This window comes from Lipotes vexillifer, unplaced genomic scaffold (genome assembly GCF_000442215.2).
Source record: "Lipotes vexillifer unplaced genomic scaffold, Lipotes_vexillifer_v1.1 scaffold275, whole genome shotgun sequence".
NCBI lineage: Eukaryota > Metazoa > Chordata > Mammalia > Artiodactyla > Lipotidae > Lipotes > Lipotes vexillifer.
In genome coordinates, this window is record NW_006775816.1 from 530,519 (window position 1) to 544,617 (window position 14,099).

General features: G+C 34.2%; 1 protein-coding gene across 1 annotated transcript in view; it reads left to right on the forward strand.

Moving 5' to 3' along the window:
* The window catches only part of DIAPH3 (diaphanous related formin 3), a gene marked incomplete at its 3' end in the record, with an annotated part of 415,912 nt that overhangs the window by 263,476 nt on the left and 138,337 nt on the right, over positions 1–14,099 (forward strand). The window contains 2 exon segments of the mRNA XM_007450220.1: positions 963–1,057; positions 5,063–5,164. Coding sequence (XP_007450282.1) covers positions 963–1,057; positions 5,063–5,164 — 197 coding nt within the window.

Here is a 14,099-nt window from a genome sequence, read left to right on the forward strand (position 1 = left end):
CCTCAGGAATACAGCCTTACTCCAAGAAAGATCATGTTTTCTCTATCTTGTGTAAAATAGTGTTTTTATATGAAAATACCTACAAGTAAAATGATATGTTTGGTATATAAAACAAAGTAGTAGGCAGTGGTAGCAAGGTCTGAGTGTGTTCAAGAAGTGACATCTGTCACTGGACAGAAGAAACAATAATACTAGTCGAATAAGGGGGGAAACAGTAAAAGCATTAAATCTAATGCTATGAAAATATTCTTATATACTTTTGAGATCATTGTGTTTTAACATAAGATGTATGAGGTATAAAAATGGAAATAATGCTGAAATTCTCAGTAATAACATATTATCCCATCTAGTCCATTTGGACAGTTTTCCATTGAAATTTGTGTTCTAATATTGCATATTTAAGCTTTAGTTACATAAAAAAGGTATTTCTCTGGCATATTGTCTACAATATTTCTGAACAGTGAAGTGCTATTGTAACTTGGAAAAGTGTTAATGCACTGCTTAGCAGTTTTCTTAAAAAATTTTTTTTTCTGAACTATTTAGTAAGGCCAGAAGATATTATGCAGGCTAATAACACACATATGTAGATAAATATTACATGTACATATTGAGGTTTTATGGTTCTTTTCATTACAATGTGATATCTCTATAGTGTTCTAAATATATTTCAGTTTTCTAAAATCACATCAAAATTGGCACCATTCCTATGTTAGGCTAATAACTAAGCATTAAAAATCAACCTCAGAACGAGAATAATAATATAGGACTGTTGTTTAAACACTAGTTCTAAAACTGGAGAAGGGTATAAAATGTGCTAATGAAAAGTTTCCCCCACAGTAATTATATTAAATAATTAAAATCTCTCACTTTACGAATTATTTTTGATTTTATATGTAGAACTACATCTCAAATTGTTTTCTTACCTTCTTCATTATGAACCTTTTTTTTCCTCTTCCTCTTAGCAATCTTCCTGAGTTCTTTTCGGGTGCCATATGAGGAAATGAAAATGATGATATTGGAAGTGGATGAAACACAGTTGGGAGAGTCTATGATTCAGGTAAACAAACAGGCAGAGAGCTTAAATTCCAATATTTCATTGCGAGCTTCTCATTAAATAGAAATCTGTAAGTGAAGCAAAATTCTTAAACTAAATCATTCAACTGGAAAATCATTGCTGCATAATTAGTTTGAGCATAACTTCTGCATTGCCGGGAGATAAAGCTCTGCATCTTCTCTTAACTGCAAACTAAATATAATGCTATCAGATGATTACATTTCAATTATTTCAAATGACTGTTTTTGAAAGGCAAATTGTTTACTTTTACATGTATGTTTATGTTTTTGTTACAGTTAAGACTATTAATATGCTAATTTAAATTTATTTGTATAATCCTTATAGAATGTGTTTTTCTTGGGCTTATATGTCTTATAAAGGTATATTATTGTTTGGTATAGAAGACTGAGGGAATTTTCTCTTTATTTAGAGTTACCTTGATTAACAACCCTTACTTGAGTCATTTGTGTTCCCATGAATTCTAGAAATTTGTTTCCATGGTATTCTGAATCATTCAGAAGGCTGGAAGATTTTTAAAATATTTTCTACTTACAGGATTATTTAACGAATGCTAGTATGGTTTCAGAATTACTTGCTGAATTCTATACATAAGGTACAGAAATGCATGTCTTGACAGAATTTAAAGTTGGAGAAGCAGACCACAAATCATACAGTGAGAGAATATCTTCAGTTTGCTATCTTTTATTCTTATTAGTTATGTTAACAACTGATTAAAAATATTCTAGATGTTTTAATCCATTGTTAACAACTAATTAAAAATATTCTGGATGTTTTAATCCATCAGTAAGTGGTGTCCTTGGAAGTTCTTGGTTTTGTCTGTCCCATCTTCTAAGTGTGGTGGTAATATATAATCCCATCAGTGATTTGTGCTGAGTCTCAGACTCATAAACTACCTAATTCAACAAACCTTTTTCAAGCATTTTTTTTTTTCCTCTAGTAGTTTCTCTTTACTACATTTTGTCTTTATTCCTGTTGACCGTGAATGTGCTTTGTTCTTGAGAGTAGATTTCCAAATCCCTTCAATAAAATATTTCTACTTAATGCATATGTATTTTTTACAATGTATTTTTTACAATGTATTTTTTACAATGTATTTTTTAAATACTTACAGAGTAGCTTTTAAGTTGATTACATGAATATTTTGGATGATCATGTGGCTTTTGTTGTTTGAGATGGAAAAAAGTTTGCATTTTAAAATTCATGTCCTAAAAACATTCAGTTCCATATAATTTATTAATATCTTAGTTTTCTATTACTGCTTTAACAATTTATCACAAATCTAGTGGCTTACTATAAAACAAATGTATTACATATTTGTAGAACAGAAGTCTGGTGTGGGCCTTACCGTGCCAAAGTCCAGGTGTCAGCAGACTTGCATTGCTTTCCGTAGGCTTCAGAGGAGAGTTCATTTCTTTGTCTTTTCCAGCTCCTCGTGGTTGCCCGCATTCCTTGGCTGGTCGATGCCTCCCTTTAATTTCCAAGCCAGCAATGTTGCAGCTCTCTGTTCCTGTCTTATATAGTCACATCTTCCTCTTACTCTGTTATTCTCTCCCTCTTCCACTTTTAATGACCTTTGTGATTACATTGGGCACATTGGATAATCCAGGATAATCTCTCTAGTTTAGGGTCAGCTGATAGCAACTTTAATTCCATCCCAAACACTAATTCCCTTTGTCATGTAATCTAATATTTCACAGGTTCTGGGGATTAGGTGTGAACCTCTTAGTGGGATTGGGGCATTATTCTGGTTATCACACTCGCTAAATATAAAACCAATCTTATGAATTTAGAGTCTAAAAATTTAGTTTGGACATATGCAAAGTCTTCAAATATTCATTAACAATAAGAATTTTATGTTATTTGAAGTCTTGTTTTTAATTTAAAAATACTTTCTAATTGTAAAGTGAAGAACTTGACTGTTTTGAACAGGGCATGGAAAAAGCATTACTTTGTAATAATCATTATTTTGGTAGGCTTTGTTCATTGTCATGATCTTATTATGGCATATCTAGTTATTTGTTCATATATAACAAGATGTCAGTATTGATGTCATCTTCACATGTTATTTTTCCACCTCATTGTTACCCATTTACCTTTGTCCTGCCAGGCTTTAATTAATTAATTAATTAATTTAGCACATATTTCATGGTGCTCACCATGTGCAGGGCATGGTGTTAGGCTCAATCGGACATAGACTTTACCTTTCTGGAGTGGCAAGGGAGATGGCATTTATATATAACTATAATACAGGATAAACATGGCTGTGTTGAGGTTGTTTTAGAACTAGGTAATGTGCTAAGTGTGTGTAAGTGTCCTTAAAGGTTGAATATGGCATGTATGTAGAAAAGAGCAGAGGCATCGTGTGAAGGAAAAGCTGGTTGTGTGGGGGCAGCTGAAGAATTTAGTTCGATAGGAGCTTAGGATGGGAAATATGATAAAGGGAGAGACAAAGGAAGGTCAGGCCTGTACTCTTACAAATCACAATAGTTTCATTACTTTAGAAAGCAAAAATAATGAAGTGAAAAATTAATGAATTTGTGATGAAAGATTAAAACTTAAGTATATATTAACTAAAAATACTTAAGGGGTTATGATGATTATCTGAAAGGATGCTGAAGAAATTCAGAAGCCCAATGTAATAAATAGATCAGATGTCAACTGGAATGATTAAAAGAAAATATTAATAACCAGGTGTTTTGATCTCAGGCAATTCTACTAAGGGAAACTTCTCTTTATATGGGAAAATCATATACCTTTATTGTTTTTATTCAGTTTGATAGTATTAATCGTGAATACTTTTTTTAGGATGATCTTAAATTGCCACTTTTTTGTTTGTTTTTGGCCAGTCAATCAAGTTTATGTCCAAAGGTACACAGTGAGTCAAAATCTTGTTCTTTGATCTAACTCTTTGATATGTAACATTCTCTAACATTATTTTTTAACTATTAACACCTTTGGGTTTTTTTTTCCTCCTTAAATATATTCAGCATGATGTAGGGTTAATTATAATTTGTACTTGTCTTTGGGCTTGTACAGAGTTTATTGATGGTGTAATTTGGAATTGTGAGCACCAACCACTCTTTTCTTTCTTAATTTTAATATCAGTATACTAACTCACTATAATACTATTATAGTCGATTATATTTTGATACAGAGGATCTATATAGACTTTGTCTAAGGGATGGTTTAACAGAGAAGCATAATTATATGTATTCCCTTGGTCTTTCTCCATTGGGAGTGTTTCTGTTGTCTAAGTGTGTGGCTTGGGAAAGGCTGTGCGTGGACAAAGGAGCCAGAACAAGCAAATGAGCCTGTGGTTTCTGGGCTGCAGATGATATAGGCAAAGGGCTGTTGCAGCCACGGCACTTAAGTTCTCTCTATATGCTTTCATCTGCAAGGTGTATCATCCTGTGTCTTCAATGCCTTTTCAAATTTTCTTTCACATCAGAAAAGTTACTTTGTTTTAGAGATACCTTCATTTTTATTATTAAAACTGTAATCATATTGGTTAAATCTTGCAAATGCTGTCATTACAATTCCCTTGATTTCTTTTCCATTCTTTAACTTGCCTATTAATAGCAATATGATGATTTCTTTTATCCCTGTGAGTGAAGTGCTAAAATATGTTTGGCTTTGCCTGAAATTTATGACATTTAATTCCTTAAAGCTGAAATGTAATTGATCACATTTATCCAGGTGAGAAAGCTGTTCCTTTGGTATAGGTTGAATTCTTCTTTCTCCAATATATAGCTAATCAAATAAACATTCAGTAGTACTTGATTTGAATATATAATAACCCTGGATAGAGAAGAGGAAAGTTGGTTGCTTTCAAGATGCAGAGAATGTAGCTTAAGGTTTAGTTTACCTAGAAATAAAACTAAAGATTAACTTCTTAAATGATTTCCTTCCCTTGGTTTATTAAAAATTTTTCCTAGAATTTAAGAAGCACATTTAGTGAAGATATTTTCTTTTGGTTTTAATTTTTAGAACTTAATGAAGCATCTTCCTGATCAAGAACAGTTAAATTCACTGTCTCAGTTCAAGAGTGACTATAACAACTTATGTGAACCCGAGCAGTTTGCTGTTGTGGTAAGTACTGTCTCTCAGTGTCAGCTCTCTTTGGAGGGGATTTTTATACTGTGCAAAAACAGAGAAAAGGAAATGTAAGGCTTTTCACATCATCATTGCTCAAAAACATTTAATGTTCATCTTGCATTTTTTTTTAAACCTGAGGATATTTATGGGAAATTATCTTGATTTTAAAATATATATTGAAATTCTAGCCATAAATGAAGTCCAAGGATTTTTTTCAAAAGCATAAACATGACTTTTTTTAAGTTCTCTCTTTAATGTCAAAATGTAAAATGAAACCTGCACAGAGAGTATATTTGTGATTTATTCTAGAGCTGTGTATTCCAACAGATTGCAAGAGTAGCTTCAGTTTTTCATTCTAATCATTCACTTCAGTTCATCTCATATTTTAGACTCTGAAATTAGAAATATAGTCTCTTTCTTGGCAGTGAGGGTGAAAAATGAATACATTTTAGAGAATCTTCGAGACACCTTGATAATCACCTTGTTCCGGTTTCCTACTTTATAGAAGTTGGGGTCTAAAGAGGTGAAAAAAGACTTACCAGTGTTATATATTAGGGGTATTGTAACTTTAAGATTTTTTATGAAGCTTTCTTTTCTCCTGCTCTTTCCTTCTACCATTAAATTATCATTTTGAGATTGGTTACACTCAGTCATCATGATGATATTTTAAAGTAGTATTTCATTTTTTTTAATATATAAGATTATTTTTTTCCTGCAGTCTTCAGCTGTATTATTACCAACTTCCAGGGACATGATGGAATTGTATTTGATATAATTTTGAAAATTTGGGTTGGGTAACTAAAGGACTATGTCTACATACTATATTTGGCATGTTGTCGACGTTTGCTCTTAAACTTCCTGTGTCTTCATGAACCCATTCTACTCAGCCCTCCCTACAGCACTTCGCCTCCTCCCTCACCCTCCATCCTGCACCCAAAGTTCACAAACTCAGAAGAAAAAAAAGCACCTTTTTCCTGTTCACAGCCTTATAATTTTTATTATGAAACTTTTAAATTTATTATCTTTAGAAAAATGCTTTTTTTTTTTACCCAATTTTCCAGAGTACTCTTTCCTCCTCATCTTGTTTTTCTCTTTTCTTTTTTTTTTTATTCCCTTATTTATTTTCTTTCACCTGATCACTCTGTCTTTCTCTTGATCCCTATTTGGCATAATATCTTGCATATGAGACACAGGAGAATTTGCATTACATTTTTAACAACAGACTACTTAGAGTTTTGATTTTTGCCCATCTTTTTTGACTCTTGAATGAAAAGCATAACATGTAAAATTATAATTTTGAAATATTCCCATCCACATTAAGCCTGAAACACATACAAACTTATGTGAAAATGTCTATTTAACGAGTAACCTTTTATGTTGCATATCATCACAGAGATTTAAAACTATTCCCATGTTCTTTCTAGTGATTGTCACAGAAGAATGAACTCGAACTGGCAGATATTTCAGGTTTATTTAAATAGCCAGGTTATGCCCGCCTTTGAAAACGAGAGTTCACATCAAAGAGATATGATTTACAAGCAGTGTGCTCAGAGGGATCAGAAAGTTAAAACAATTATATTCCCAGATACCAGGGCTAGAGGTTATAGTTTTGATATTAAGACAGAAATGGATCACTTCCATTTCAGGACATGTCAACACAAACTTGACCTTGACTCTACACATTCCATGCTGGACCATACCTGACTACAAATGGAATATAATGAGAAAGGAGTGACGCTGTTGAAAACCATCTGCTATGAAAATATGAACAGAGCTTCATTATCTGTTGATTATGAATATTCCTAAAAATATTGTTTCAAGTTCTGGTTTGTGTTGTACTAACATTTTAAAATATAATTGTCTTGGTGAAGAAAGCAGAAAGACAGTTGAAGAAAAAATGAGAACTTTCTATATACTCTTTTTTGGGGGGAGGGGGTGTCAAATGTTCTTCAACTTCACCTTTTTTCCCATATCAATTATTCACCATTTCCAATCTGGCTCTCCCTACTTCTCAAACTCCCACCCATCCCCCAAAAGACAGGAAAATTTGCTTAAAGTTCTAAACAATACTTGAGAGTTACCCAAAAAATGATGAACAGCATGGAATGCCTTGAAGTTTTCTGTTCTCCTTTCTGTATTAAAAGCTCAATAAGTTCACTAATTCATTAAAGAGTGATGTGTTTTCAATTTATCAACATTGTATAAGTGATATAAATTTGGTGGTTTTAGGAAACTGATTATAATTACCAGGTACATTTTTAAAGATTCCCATAATGCTGTTTTATTTTTATTTTTATTATTATTTTTTTTGGCGGTACGCGGCTCTCTCACAGCTGTGGCCTCTCCTGTTGCGGAGCACAGGCTCCGGATGCACAGGCCCAGTGGCCATGGCTCAAGGGCCCAGCCGCTCCGCGGCATGTGGGATCCTCCCGGACCAGGGAACAAACCCCCGTCCCCCGCATCGGCGGGTGGACCCTCAACCACTGCGCCACCAGGGAAGCCCTGTTTTATTTTTAAAGTGATACGCTTAATGTAATTGTGTATATGTCAAAGACGGGCTGTTATCTTGAGGTAAGCTAAACTGCAGATTCCTACAAGAATTTTCTCTTGTACAAAAGCCTTTACTTATTGACTAAACCTAAAGTGCTAATCATTTCTAGATGAAAAATCATCACAGAGTCATAAACAACGAAGAGTCAAAGGTTGGGATAGCCTTTGCACCCCAAATAGGGCCAAAGCTTACCTTTTTATTTGTTTTCACCATAGATAGACTTGCTGTTAGCTCTGTTTCATCTTCAGGTTCTATACACTGATATTGTGATTTCTAGCATTGTTTTCATTTTAACAAAAATCGGTTAAGACCCTGCAGTTATGTTACTTGCCAGTCAGTTTACATTTTTCTTTTATCCAGTTATGTAAATTCATTAATTTTACTCATGTGAATTACAGAAGTATTCTTTTTAAATAGACACTCAAATTTGATACAATCGATAAAGTCACTAAGGTTGTTTGCATTATATAATCAACTTTAATTCCAAACAAGAATTATGTAAAATAGTAAACAAACAAAATGCAGCTTACCTGGACATCTGTGTTTGTTTACATTATTTCTCTTTGGTAGAAAGACAGTGTTCAAAAGTAACACATCTAAAATGCTAATAACCAATGTCAATTAAAGACCAAATAGAATGTATAAAATATAACATGTAAATTAGAAATATGTTCTACTTGTGTCATGTATTACATACAACTATCCAGGGTTCTATGTCCTATAGAGTATGGTATACAAATATAGTATTCAGAAATATGTGAATATCCATTAAGTTGTACATCCTTTAAGCTTTCTTTCAACCACTAAACCATTTGCTATGTCTATATTCTTTCCAGGTTTCCTGTAATACAGAGTTTCATATACACTTTTATTTATTTCTCCCTTGAAATTGGAAGCAAAATTCTTTAATCCTGATATTATCTCTATTCTTTAAAAAACAGTCTTAATGCAGGTGTACTAGACCTGGGTACTTTTATGGTTCTAAGTGTTTAGTCACTCGTCTGTTATTACTGGTAATTCAGAATCTTAAGGTATCTCCCTGAACTAATTCTCCCTGCAGCCCTTCTGACTCGGGCATTGGCCAGTTTGAGCAGGACAGTTCTCAGGTGTTCCAGAGCTGGCCCTGTCTTTGCCTTGTAGTCTAGTAGTGGTGTTGACATGGTGGTGTCTGGTACCTTTTAGAACTGATATCCAGTGCTGTGAATTCAGGACCGAGTAGTTTAATGCTATTATTGGCTTGTTTTGTGGCTGATAGTGTATTTATATGTCCTTTGTTTTCCAGGGGATTTTGGCATAAGAAAAACAATAACCCATCAAAAAGTCTGAACAAGCTGTCATTTAATGTTGAGAGACTAAGTGTTCTAGTCAAATGGTATTTTATTTTGTTATTTTAGAGGAGCGTTCTGGGAGGTGGTTCATCTCTATATCTTTCTGTGTGACTTGAAATGAATGAGACAGTTTACATGCTAATTTTATTTGTTGGTTTAGGTTTTGGGCAGAAGACACTGAGTACTAACTGATGTGCTGAACTTGAAATATTCTTTTCCCTGGATAGTCCAGGACACAACTTTTTGCTGAGAAATTGGTTCATATTTGACATGTCCTTGCCTCATGCTTTATTCAACTTAATTTTCTATCAATAAGATTTAGAAATGAAAATATTCTTCCTAGAAACTCTCACTCATTGGATCAGTTACCTGTCTCTTGGATTCTTCCCTTCCCTCTTTAGCCCCAGAACCTTCTCATTTATTTCCCCAAAATATTGCCTACTTACCAAAAGTTTGTTCCCATTGTGTAGAACCTGATTTTAGTTACGTGACTGTATTTTTTATATTTGCAGTGATCTTCTGATCAGTAAGCCATTAGGTAAAATCACTGTGCTCACAGTGGCATGGTTAACTGTGTGAGAAATAAGATATGTAAATATTCAATGGGATCACAAGATTTAGCTGAAGTTTAGAAAGAGGCCTAAAATTTGCATTTGAAACTTGGTATACTAGACTTTCTTTGATTAAAAATCCTAGGTTTTTGAGTATTTGTTTCCACATTATTTAGTTCTGTTAAGCTGACAATTCTTCAAAGGAATCATAATGTTTATAGGAAACTGAATTGAACAATGTTCTGTTTGTGTACTGTATTTTGATCTACCACCATTTGGTGTCACTGTAGGGCAGGCCTTTTAAACTTTGTGCAGTAGAGACCTCCTGTTTTTTTTGTTTTTTTTTGTTTTTTAATCAAAAAATGTTGTAGGAAGTTCATGCATATTTCCCTGCATTAAAAATGCCTCATTTTAAAATACACCTAAATATTCGTGTTATAAAACATTTAAATAGCATATAAAAATATTGAATACAATGTAGAAGCTCCTTGTATCTTACTACCCACTGCATTCCATATAAATGATCATTTTTAACATTTTGTTGACTTTCCGATCCTATTTCTTTGTATTTACAAATATATGCATGTTCATATGCACATTGTTCTGAAAGTTTTCACCGTGAAATATGTTTTGGACGCTTTTAGTTTTATAATGTGTTGTTTTGAAATTCCTATGTGGTATTTCATGGTCCCTACTATGACTTTTTCTGTAACTATTCCCTTAATGAAGGATAGTTGAAAGAAAGCTTCAAGGACGTACAATTTAATGGATATTCACATATTTCTGAATACTATATTTGTATACCATGCTCTGTAGGACATAGAACCCTGGACAGTTGTATGTAATACATGACAAAAGTAAAACATATTTCTAATTTACATGCTATATTTTATATATTCTATTTGGTCTTTAATTGACATTGGTTATTAGCATTTTGGATGTGTTACTTTTGAACACTGCCTTTCTACCAAAGAGAAATAATGTAAACAAACACAGATGTCCAGGTAAGCTGCATTTTGTTTGTTTACTATTTTACATAATTCTTGTTTGGAATTAAAGTTGATTATATAATGCAAACAACCTTAGTGACTTTATCGATTGTATCAAATTTGAGTGTCTATTTAAAAAGAATACTTCTGTAATTCACATGAGTGAATTGAAGATCCACCGTTACTTACTTAAAGGAACGTTCTGTGTTTGGGGAGAAGCTTGGTTCTTTGCACATAATAGGAACGTGATAAATAGCAGTTGATTAAATCTTGCGTTTGATTGTGTGGAACATCTTGTAAAGTTGTAAAATAAGCAATGAAATGCCACTGACTGTCCCTCACTAGCTCCCTAAACTACTTCAGTTGCTTCCCATAACTTTTACATGGATGTCTAAAATTCTCAGAATAGCATTAAAGTTTTAAAAACAAACAAAGCTTCATTGAGGTATAATTGACATACAGTAAAATGCACATATTTAAAATTTGCAGAATTTGATTAATTTTGACATAAGGACACTCATGAAACCATCACCATAATTAAGATAATGAACATACCGATCACCCCCAAGTGTTTCCTCAGACTTCTCCGTAATCCCCTCCTTCCTAGCCACCCAGTCACCCAGGATTAGGTCTTTAAGGAGGCAATTCCTGCCCCGCCCCCTGTCTTACTTTCTCCCTGTGCTTCATCTTTCCTCCACAACTTGCTGTGCTCTCAAGGCACCACACTCAGGGCTGTCAGTAGGCTGCTTTCCCTTTCTTTTTGCTTTGAGGAAGCCCTTTCTGGAATTCTTTCCTTAGCTTTTCTGTTATTCCCTGTAGAATTCAGGATCCTGCCTCTTTGCTACCATAATGCCCAGTGTTTATATCTACATGGTTCTTATTACCCTGGAATATAGTCATAGTATTCATGTATGCTTGGAACTTTTTGACAGGCTGAAGTGTACCATGCTCATCTTTATATTCCTGACACATGGCCCATCTTCCAGTACATGGTGGCCACATGATACTGGCTAAGTGATTATATGAAATAAGGAAGAGATGAACAGAAGGAAGGGAAAATACATATAGCAAGAACAGTAAAATAAAAACAAAGTTAAAAATTGTTTTTAAGATTATACTTTTTAGAGCAGCTTAAGGTTCACAGAAAAATTGGGGGCAAGTTATGGAGATTTCCTATATCTCCCCACACTCCACCACCTGCACAAACCTTCCCCTTTATCAATATCTCTCACCATTCATGAACCTACACAGACACATCATAATTGTCCAAAGTCCATAGATTACCTTAGGGTTCACTCTTTTTTTTTTTTTTTAACATCTTTATTGGAGTATAATTGGTTTACAATGGTGTGTTAGTTTCTGCTTTATAATAAATTGAATCAGCTATACATATACATATATCTCCATATCTCCTCCCTCTTGTGTCTCCCTCCCACCCTCCCTATAGGGTTCACTCTTGGTGTTGTGCATTCTGTGGATTTGGACAAATATATAATGACATGTATCCATCATTATGGTTTAATACAGAGTATTTTTTTTAAATCACATTTTGAAATGAAAATGTTAGATACTTTTGAGATAGTTTTTTTGTTTTGTTTTGTTTTGTGGTACGTGGGCCTCTCATTGTTGTGGCCTCTCCCGTTGCGGAGGACAGGCTCCGGACACGCAGGCTCAGCGGCCATGGCTCACGGGCCCAGCCGCTCTGCGGCATGTGGGATCTTCCTGGACTGGGGCACGAACCTGCGTCCCCTGCATCGGCAGGCGGACTCTCAACCACTGCGCCACCAGGGAAGCCCTGAGATAGTTATTTTAATTTTTGTTAAAATGGGTCTCCAGACAGTTATTTCTCTGGGTAAGAATGGGTTAATTCAAAAGTAGACCAAGTAACCAACACTTTTGGGCATAAAAGTATAATTTCACACTTTTTTTCAAAACAGAATGTAATCACCTTATATGATTCTGCCACCTAACTTGTAGACTTGTCACAGTATTCCACTTTTCTCCTGGTACCACACCTACGCTGGATCTTTTCCTGATCCTTCTTTAACTCAGAAGGCCATGGTGTTTAAGTCTGTCAATACTCAGGTACTCAGTGGTTGCATATTCTAAAAAGTGTTGAGGAAATTGTGATTTGGTATAAGAATCACAGCTTATTGAAACAATTTAAGAAAAGACTGATCAAGATTGGTGAGGGACCTGAAAGAATATGTCCACTGAGCCATCGCTTTCCCATATTTAAAATATCTATCTCTCTCATTCCTCAAGTGCTGATTGTTTTGAGTGCTTTGCAAATGTCCAGATAAAAAATCATTCATTTTTCACAGAATTATCACTTTAAAACTTAACAAAAGACATGGAATTAGTGCAATACAGTGTCTTCTTCAAGGACCTATTTTGGCTTCTTATAATTACTGTTTCCTTTACTCTTTAATAATTCATCTTCAGTATTGTCTGTCAGTGGCATAAATCTTGCCAGTCTCTCCTCCTGGAAAATATGAAGTTCTATTTGTCTTCAGTTGCTGTTTTTTGGTACCTGTCCAGTTGTCCCAGGTCCTTCACATTTCATGATGTTCTAGATAGCACTCTGGCAGTCTCATCTGCAAATCTACCCAGGAGGACATTTGTTTAGAATAATAAACTGTTATAACTCTATCCATAGCTATTTAAATCTTAGAGGTCTGCTTCTCTTAAGATCACAAACGTTCAGCTGTTGTTCAGTTATTCTTGTCACTTTGCTTTGCAACCTTCTTGACATGCTTCTACCAGGATCCAGGACTTAATATAGGCTCACTAGCACAGATGGCTTTTCTTCCACCTAGTTTAGGGCTTATTAATTTAGCCTGCTTTCAATTGTCATTGATCTGTAGCCTGAAATTCTTCAGACGTGTAATACTTCTATCATTTTCCTTATGATCTGATTTCTGCTTTTCATCTCCTTTAGCAGTCTAAGTCAAAATGGTCACAGTGCCATTTGAATTTTTAGTGAAACTTATAGAAAAATTCTGTTGGTTTAAGTAGTTGAACATCAGTTGTCAGCTAATATCTGTCTTGCCCATCGTAGTATTTTCTCTGAAGATTTTTCCTCTCACAGATTTCTTCTTAATTCTGCCTACATATGACACAATGGGGGTACATGTTGACAGAACTCTTAAAAGGCCATTTACACCTTTTTCTTTACATGTTTAACAGGTAGTATAAAATAATGTGTAACAGGTTTATCGATTTAGGCAAATATACTGAAATTCACAGAAAATTAGAGGCTTTTTTATGGTTGAACTTAACATAGCTTCACTGCTGATAGACTGAGTATATTTAAGAACATCTCTAGTATTGATCTGAGTTCTCATTAGATGCTTCTGAGGAAATAGCTTCGGGTCCATTAGTGTTGCCTCAGCCTTTTGGTGTTACAGGGGTTTGGATTACCAGATGAATTTAGACCTTGAGATTATATTGGTAACTGTACTGCTGTCTCATGTGTTTTATTTCAATACCTGTCTCCTTGGTTCAGCA